This window comes from Anolis sagrei, chromosome 13 (genome assembly GCF_037176765.1).
Source record: "Anolis sagrei isolate rAnoSag1 chromosome 13, rAnoSag1.mat, whole genome shotgun sequence".
NCBI lineage: Eukaryota > Metazoa > Chordata > Lepidosauria > Squamata > Dactyloidae > Anolis > Anolis sagrei.
Genome location: NC_090033.1, coordinates 15,639,943 through 15,648,196, shown reverse-complemented (window position 1 = coordinate 15,648,196; position 8,254 = coordinate 15,639,943). Strand labels below are relative to the sequence as shown.

At 48.6% G+C, this 8,254-nt stretch overlaps 1 protein-coding gene across 5 annotated transcripts in view; it reads right to left on the bottom strand.

The window, feature by feature from the left end:
* ZNF362 (zinc finger protein 362) overlaps positions 1 to 8,254 on the bottom strand; it is a 70,431-nt gene continuing 62,177 nt past the window's right edge. For 4 of the 5 annotated variants that reach the window (XM_067472823.1, XM_067472821.1, XM_067472822.1 and 1 more), the window contains one exon: positions 1 to 7,764. In XM_067472823.1, the coding sequence (XP_067328924.1) occupies positions 7,648 to 7,764 (117 nt within the window). In that variant the 3' untranslated portion in view covers positions 1 to 7,647. The remainder of the gene's footprint in view (positions 7,765 to 8,254) is intronic. The other variant, XR_010910418.1, reaches the window with a different exon arrangement.

Here is an 8,254-nt window from a genome sequence, read left to right as displayed (position 1 = left end):
TCAGGCCCAAGGGTGCAAAGACATCTTTATTCATGTTTCCTTCCACAACAGAGAGAAATACAAAGCAATTATTTTAATTTTTTAATTTCCCCCCCATTTTTTAAAAAAATGTTGCAAACGGCCGATGGGACCAAGGAGAAAACGAAGCCCATCTTCTCCCACCTTTCTTTGTTTCCGCAATGAGAAGGGATGGATGGGGCGGGGAGAGAGAAAGGGAAAGAAACGCTCCCCCCGCTTGTTTATTAATAAGCAATAATAATCATAATCAATACTAGGGATCTAGCTAAATGTGACCCGGGCTCTTATATAGAAAAAAAAAAGAGAGATGTTAAGATTATAAGAGTCCTATTTACAGAGTTATTAACATGCTGGCAAAAAAGATAAAAAAAAGAAAAATTAATGAGGCTACAATATTGAATATCATACAACAATTCAAGACAAACGAGGGTCAGGAGTTGAAAAGAGGGAGAGAGAGAGAGAAATAAACAAAGAAGAAGTCAATATAAACAGCATTTAAAGAGTTTAAAAAAACAAAGCAAAATATTTTTAAGGCCTAAAAATTGCTTTCTGGAGAAATAATAAAAAAAACACATCTCCTCTCCCCACTTGTAATAGAGATGTGGCATTTTTTTAGGGTGGGGGGGGGGAGAATCCCTTTTGCATACACATGCCTTTTGCGGCTGTTTGTGAAAACAAGTGCGCCTTGAAGGAAAGGGACAAAACGTGTGCTGGCGGGGCAGAAGACGCAGCGGAATCAATACTCAACTCCATGAGGTTGCGGGTGAGGAGCGCTTCGGAGCCTTGGGAAGCTGGGCCGAGCATCGGGGTGGCATGGTGGGCCTCACATTGCAGGCGGCGTGGAAGGAACGAGGGAGGTGACTTACTCGTTCATCATAAATACCCAAATAATCCCAACTGTGAGAGCTGTTCGGCACTGAAATGAAGGAATCAATGGTGCAAGAGCTAGGCTGCCTTTTGTTCACTTCTCCCTCCGTGGGATGATGGGGTCTAGGCTGGGGTTTGTCGTCCTTTTCCCAACTGGACTACAACAAAGGAGATTCCATCTGAACACGAGGAAGAACTTCCTGACTGGGAGAGCTGTTCAGCAGTGCAATGCAGGGGTCATTGGTGGAAGAGCTAAGCTGCCATTTGTTCACTTTCGGTTTCCAGTTATGGCTATCTAAAATACTATGAATCTCCCTACCTGGGATGATGGGGTCTAGGCTGGGGTTTGTCGTCCTTTTGCTAACTAGACTACAAGAAAGGAGATTTCCGACACAGCGGCCAAGCAACGGTTCAGGACCTGAACAGCCTCCTTAGTAGTAGGTGGGAAGGAGTGACAGAGTTTGACGTCATCTGCGTACAGATAACACTGCACCCCGAAACTCCGGATGATCTCTCCCAACGGCTTCATGTAGATGTTAAATAACATGGGGGACAATATTGAACCCTGCGGGACCCCACAAGACAATGGTTGTGAGGTAGAGCAGTTGTCCCCCAGCAACACCTTCTGAGTGCGATCCTCTAGGAAGGACCTGAGCCACTGCAGAACAGTGCCACCAAGGCCCATCCCCGCGAGGCGTCTCAGAAGGATACCGTGGTCGACGGTATCGAAGGCCGCTGAGAGGTCCAGCAGAACTAACAGGGACACACTCCCCCTGTCTAGCTCCCTGTGCAGATCATCCACAGCTGTTCAGCACTGCCTAAAACCAGACTGTGCCAAATCCAGATAATCCGTGTCTACCAAGAATACCTGGAGTTGTGAGGCCACCACACGTTCCAGGACTTTGCCCAAAAAGGGGAGATTGGAAACAGGCCGATAGTTGACGAATTGAGTGGGATCCAGTGATGGTTTTTTCAACAGCGGTTTTATGCCATCTTGTTTCAAGCTCGCTGGAATCTTGCCTTCCCGAAGGGAAGCATTAACCACCACCTTCACCCACTCAGCCAATCCCCCTCTGGCCTCCTTTAGAAGCCAGGATGGGCAGGGGTCTAGGATGCATGTGGTTGCCCTCATTCCTCCAAGTATCTTGTCCACATCCTCAGGTTTCACCAATTGAAATGAATCCAACAAAATCGGATAAGCAGATGCTCGTGTTACATCCTCTGAGACTGCCGTTAACATGGTGTCCAGGTCAGAACGGATCAAAGCGACTTTGTCCGCAAAGAACCGAGCAAATGCTTCACAGCGGGCCGTCGAGTTGTCAGGGTTCCCATCCGGAGTGGTGGGATTTAATAGACCTCTGACACCTCGAAACAGCTCAGCCGGACGGTTCTTTGCGGACGCAATATTGGCCGCAAAGAAAGATTTCTTTGCCGCCTTTATTGCCACGGCATATGCCCTTAGAAGGGCAACAAACCGTGTTCGATTTAACTCGCTCGGGTCCGAACGCCACACGTGCTCTAGTCTCCAGCCCCCAAGGGGCTGGTTTAGCTCGGCTACTTGAGAGGGGACGTTCCGGAGCAATCGTGTCTATTGCCCTAGTCATCTCCCCATTCCAGAGAGACACCAGGGCATCAACAGGATCACCAACCGAGGTAGCGGGAAAATCCCCAAGAGCCGTCAGGAATCCGTTCGGATCCATCCCTCCGTGGGATGATGGGGTCTAGGCTGGGGTTTGTCGTCTTTTTCCAACTGACTACAAGAAAGGAGATTCCATCTGAACAGGAGGAAGAACTTCCTGACTGGGAGAGCTGCCATTAATTCTCCCTCCCTGGGATGATGGGGTCTAGGCTGGGGTTTGTCGTCCTTTTTCCAACTGACTACAAGAAAGGAGATTCCATCTGAACACGAGGAAGAACTTCCTGACTGGGAGAGCTGCCATTAATTCTCCCTCCCTGGGATGATGGGGTCTAGGCTGGGGTTTGTCGTCCTTTTTCCAACTGAGATTCCATCTGAAGACGAGGAAGAACTTCCTGACTGGGAGAGCTGCCATTAATTCTCCCTCCCAGGGATGATGGGGTCTAGGCTGGGGTTTGTCGTCCTTTTCCCAACTGACTACAAGAAAGGAGATTCCATCTGAACAGGAGGAAGAACTTCCTGACTGGGAGAGCTGCCATGAATTCTCCCTCCCTGGGATGATGGGGTCTAGGCTGGGGTTTGTCGTCCTTTTTCCAACTGAGATTCCATCTGAAGACGAGGAAGAACTTCCTGACTGGGAGAGCTGCCATTAATTCTCCCTCCCAGGGATGATGGGGTCTAGGCTGGGGTTTGTCGTCTTTTTCCCAACTGGACTACAAGAAAGGAGATTCCATCTGAACACGAGGAAGAACTTCCTGACTGGGAGAGCTGCCATTAATTCTCCCTCCCTGGGATGATGGGGTCTAGGCTGGGATTTGTCGTCTTTTTCCCAACTGACTACAAGAAAGGAGATTCCATCTGAAGACGAGGAAGAACTTCCTGACTGGGAGAGCTGCCATGAATTCTCCCTCCCTGGGATGATGGGGTCTAGGCTGGGGTTTGTCGTCCTTTTTCCAACTGAGATTCCATCTGAAGACGAGGAAGAACTTCCTGACTGGGAGAGCTGCCATTAATTCTCCCTCCCAGGGATGATGGGGTCTAGGCTGGGGTTTGTCGTCTTTTTCCCAACTGGACTACAAGAAAGGAGATTCCATCTGAACACGAGGAAGAACTTCCTGACTGGGAGAGCTGCCATTAATTCTCCCTCCCTGGGATGATGGGGTCTAGGCTGGGATTTGTCGTCTTTTTCCCAACTGGACTACAAGAAAGGAGATTCCATCTGAAGACGAGGAAGAACTTCCTGACTGGGAGAGCTGCCATGAATTCTCCCTCCCTGGGATGATGGGGTCTAGGCTGGGGTTTGTCGTCCTTTTTCCAACTGAGATTCCATCTGAAGACGAGGAAGAACTTCCTGACTGGGAGAGCTGCCATTAATTCTCCCTCCCAGGGATGATGGGGTCTAGGCTGGGGTTTGTCGTCCTTTTCCCAACTGACTACAAGAAAGGAGATTCCATCTGAACAGGAGGAAGAACTTCCTGACTGGGAGAGCTGCCATGAATTCTCCCTCCCTGGGATGATGGGGTCTAGGCTGGGGTTTGTCGTCCTTTTTCCAACTGAGATTCCATCTGAAGACGAGGAAGAACTTCCTGACTGGGAGAGCTGCCATTAATTCTCCCTCCCAGGGATGATGGGGTCTAGGCTGGGGTTTGTCGTCTTTTTCCCAACTGGACTACAAGAAAGGAGATTCCATCTGAACACGAGGAAGAACTTCCTGACTGGGAGAGCTGCCATTAATTCTCCCTCCCTGGGATGATGGGGTCTAGGCTGGGATTTGTCGTCTTTTTCCCAACTGACTACAAGAAAGGAGATTCCATCTGAAGACGAGGAAGAACTTCCTGACTGTGGGAGCTGTTCAGCAGTGCAATGCAGGAGTTGGTGGTGCAAGAGCTAAGCTGCCTTTTGCTCACTTTCGGTTTCCAGTTGTGTCTATTAGGGCTGGGCGGTTTCGTTTCGTAATTTCGTAATTCATTAAAAATTCGTTATTTTTTTTGTTACGAAGTGATAACGAACCATTCAGGAGCATCTAAAAAACGAAACGAATTTTTCAATTCGTTTTGTAATTGCTTCGTATTCGTTTCGTATTCGTTTCGAAATCGTTTCGAAATCGTTTCGTTATTATTTCCGCATGTCTGGGGCAAGTTTTATAGCTGTTGTTTGTTTAATCAGTGAAAAAAAATTATAAATATCACACCAACAGTCAACAACAGAGGAGGTTTTTTAGCATATTGCGCGGTCGCGTCCGCCATTAACGAATCGATTCGTATTCGTTTCGTATTGTTTCGTAATTTTACGAAATTTCGTAAATATCTAACTTTTTTAAAGAAAAATTTCGGAATTCTTTTAAATATCGAAACGCAAAAAACCCCAAAAAACAAATCGAGTTTAGAAACAAATTTTTCCGTGGTTGCCCAGCCCTAGTGTCTATCTAAGATGCAATGAATTCTCCCTCCCTGGGATGATGGGGCCTAGGCTGGGGTTTGTCGTCCTTTTTCCAACTGACTACAAGAAGGAGATTCCACCTGAACACGAGGAAGAACTTCCTGACTGGGAGAGCTGTTCAGTACTGCAATGCAGGAGTCGGTGGTGCAAGAGCTAAGCTACCTTTTGGTTCCCAGTTGTGTCTAAGATGCCATGAATTCTCCCTCCGTGGGATGATGGGGTCTAGGCTGGGGTTTGTTGTCCTTTTCCCAACTGGTCTACAAGAAAGGAGATTCCATCTGAACAGGGGGAAGAACTTCTTGACTGGGAGAGCTGCAATCTATTCTCCCTCCCTGGGATGATGGGGTCTAGGCTGGGGTTTGTTGTCATTTTCCCAACTGGACTACAAGAAAGGTGATTCCACCTGAACATGAGGAATAACTTCCTGACTGTGAGAGCTGTTCAGTACTGCAATGCAGGAGTCGGTGGTGCAAGAGCTAGGCTGCCTTTTGTTCACTTTCGGTTTCCAGTTATGGCTATCTAAAATGCTCTGTATTCTCCCTCCTTGGGATGATGAGGATTAGGCTGGGGTTTGTCACCCTTTTCCCAACTGGACTACAAGAAAGGAGATTCCATCTGAACATGAGGAAGAACTTCCTGACTGGGAGAGCTGTTCAGCAGTGGAACTCTCTGCCACCGTGTGTGGTGGAGGCTCCTTCAGTTAAGATGCCTTTTGTTCACTTTTGGTTTCCAGTTGTGTCTGTCTAAAATGCCATGAATTCTCCCTCCCTGGGATGATGGGGTCTAGGCTGGGGCTTGTCATCCTTTTCCCAACTGGACTACAAGAAAGGAGATTCCATCTGAACATGAGGAAGAACTTCCTGATTGGGAGAGCTGTTCAGCAGTGGAACTCTCTGCCACCATGTGTGGTGGAGGCTCCTTCAGTTAATATGCCTTTTGTTCACTTTTGGTTTCCAGTTGTGTCTATCTAAAATGCCATGAATTCTCCCTCCCTGGGATGATGGGGTCTAGGCTGGGGCTTGTCATCCTTTTCCCAACTGGACTACAAGAAAGGAGATTCCATCTGAACATGAGGAAGAACTTCCTGATTGGGAGAGCTGTTCAGCAGTGGAACTCTCTGCCACCATGTGTGGTGGAGGCTCCTTCAGTTAATATGCCTTTTGTTCACTTTTGGTTTCCAGTTGTGTCTATCTAAAATGCCATGAATTCTCCCTCCCTGGGATGATGGGGTCTAGGCTGGGGCTTGTCGTTCTATTCCCAACTGGACTACAAGAAAGGAGAATCCATCTGAACACAAGGAAGAACTTCCTGACTGGGATAGCTGTTCAGCAGTGGAACTCTCTCCCACCTGGAAACCAATGCCCTCACTGCGAGAGAACATGCAGGTCAAGAATAGGGCTCCACAGTCATCTACGGACCCACCGCCAGTACACTGATCTTGGAAAACTATCATTTCCTGGCCTTTGCTAAGCATTTGACTTCTGGGTTGTTGTAGGTTTTTCGGGCTGTATGGCCATGTTCTAGAAGCATTCTCTCCTGACGTTTCGCCTGCATCAGAGGTTGTGAGGACGTTTGCCACAGATGCAGGCGAAACGTCAGGAGAGAATGCTTCTAGAACATGGCCATACAGCCTGAAAAATCTACAACGATCCAGTGATTCCGGTCCTGAAAGCAACACTCAAAGCAGCTAATTTTAAACACTTACTCAGATTTCTAGTGCCCTCTAAGACAAGGCTTATCCTGAAGCAGAAGGGAACAAAATGGCTTCTTGCTTCCTCAACTTCTGTGGGAGCACAACTGCCCCTTGAGTTCAGGCCCTGGCTTATATAGAGTAAACAGTAAGAGGCCTCAGATTGCAAGCAGGGACCCCATAAGGAAGCCTAGGACTGACAGCAGGGACCCCATAAAGAGGCCTCAGATTGCAAGCAGGAACCCCATAAAGAGAGATAGGAATGCCAGCAGGGACCCCCTAAAGAGGCCTAAAATGGGACTCGTTTCTATGTCCGTATGGACCGAAAACTCCTCACATCTCAAACGCCACCCGAATCAAAGGCGCCACCTTCCCAAGGTTCCTTTTCCCCGTTGTTGCTCCAACAAGGGCTTCCTTTGGCTCTCCCGATCCCGAAAATCCGTAACTGATTCTCACCCACCACCACCACCACCCAATACCCATGGCTCTTATTATGCATCTCTGCCATACACGGCAACGCTTGCACTGGGCATGCCGTATTCCGACCCATAGCCCCTCACTTGTGGGTTTCCCCCAAATTGTCCATTCGCGGCCTGCTCCAGTCCTTTTCTTTTTCCTCAAACCTTCTCACGTCCCCAGAAAATAACAAAAAAAAAAACAGAGCGGACTAGAGAAACGGAGGAGGAAGATCCGAAACCAAAAAGGGGGTCGTAGTGGGGAGGGAAGAGGTCGCGGTGGGCTTCAAAGTGCTCTGGAATCGTCTTTGGCTGGCACCAAAACCGACGCATGAAGAAAACTCCCCGCCGGCATTCGTTCGCCCACGAGACGGCGGCGGCGGGATGCCGCACTTTTGTCCTGGCTGCGAGGAGGGAGGCGGAGACTGTGTCCCGGGAGGGGGGGTCCTATGCCAAGTTGTCCCGTGCCCGCCTCCCCCTTTTCCGGATCTGGAATTGGAGAGGGGGTCCGCTGCTCGAAGGGAGAGTGGGCGCCCCGAGACTCAGATAAGAGAGATCCGCACAGGGATGCCGGGCGACTCCGTCCTTTGAGGAGAGTGTTGGCTGACTAGATGCTCCACCACCGTGTGTTTGGACATGTGCTTCATCAAGTAGGTCTCCTGGAGGAAGAAGAGGGGGGAAAGAAGCAAGAGTGAGGGGAGGAAGCTTGGGGAAGGGGCTTTTCTGGAAAACCATTCCTTGCTTTCCCTTACCCCGTGGAAACCATGGATTTTCCTAGTTCCAACAGACCTCACTACCTCTAGATGCAAGAAACTGCTTTTAAAACTTCACCCACAGAGGCACACGTGAGGCAGATGTTGTGAACAACAAAACAATTATGTTTATTTAAGAGAACTGGAACAATTCAGGTATAAAGCTTAGCTGTTTCAAAGAATTAAGTTAAAAGCAGTTCAGACTTAGTTACACAGGAAGACTTCTCTCTCCCTGCACAGAAACATTCACACCTAGCTCCAGCAGACAAAAGTCCTTTGTCCCACCCTGGACATTCCACAGATATATAAACCCCTTTTCCTAGTTCCAACAGACCTCACTACCTCTGAGGATACTTTCCATAGATGCAGGCGAAACGTCAGGAGAAAATGCCTCTAG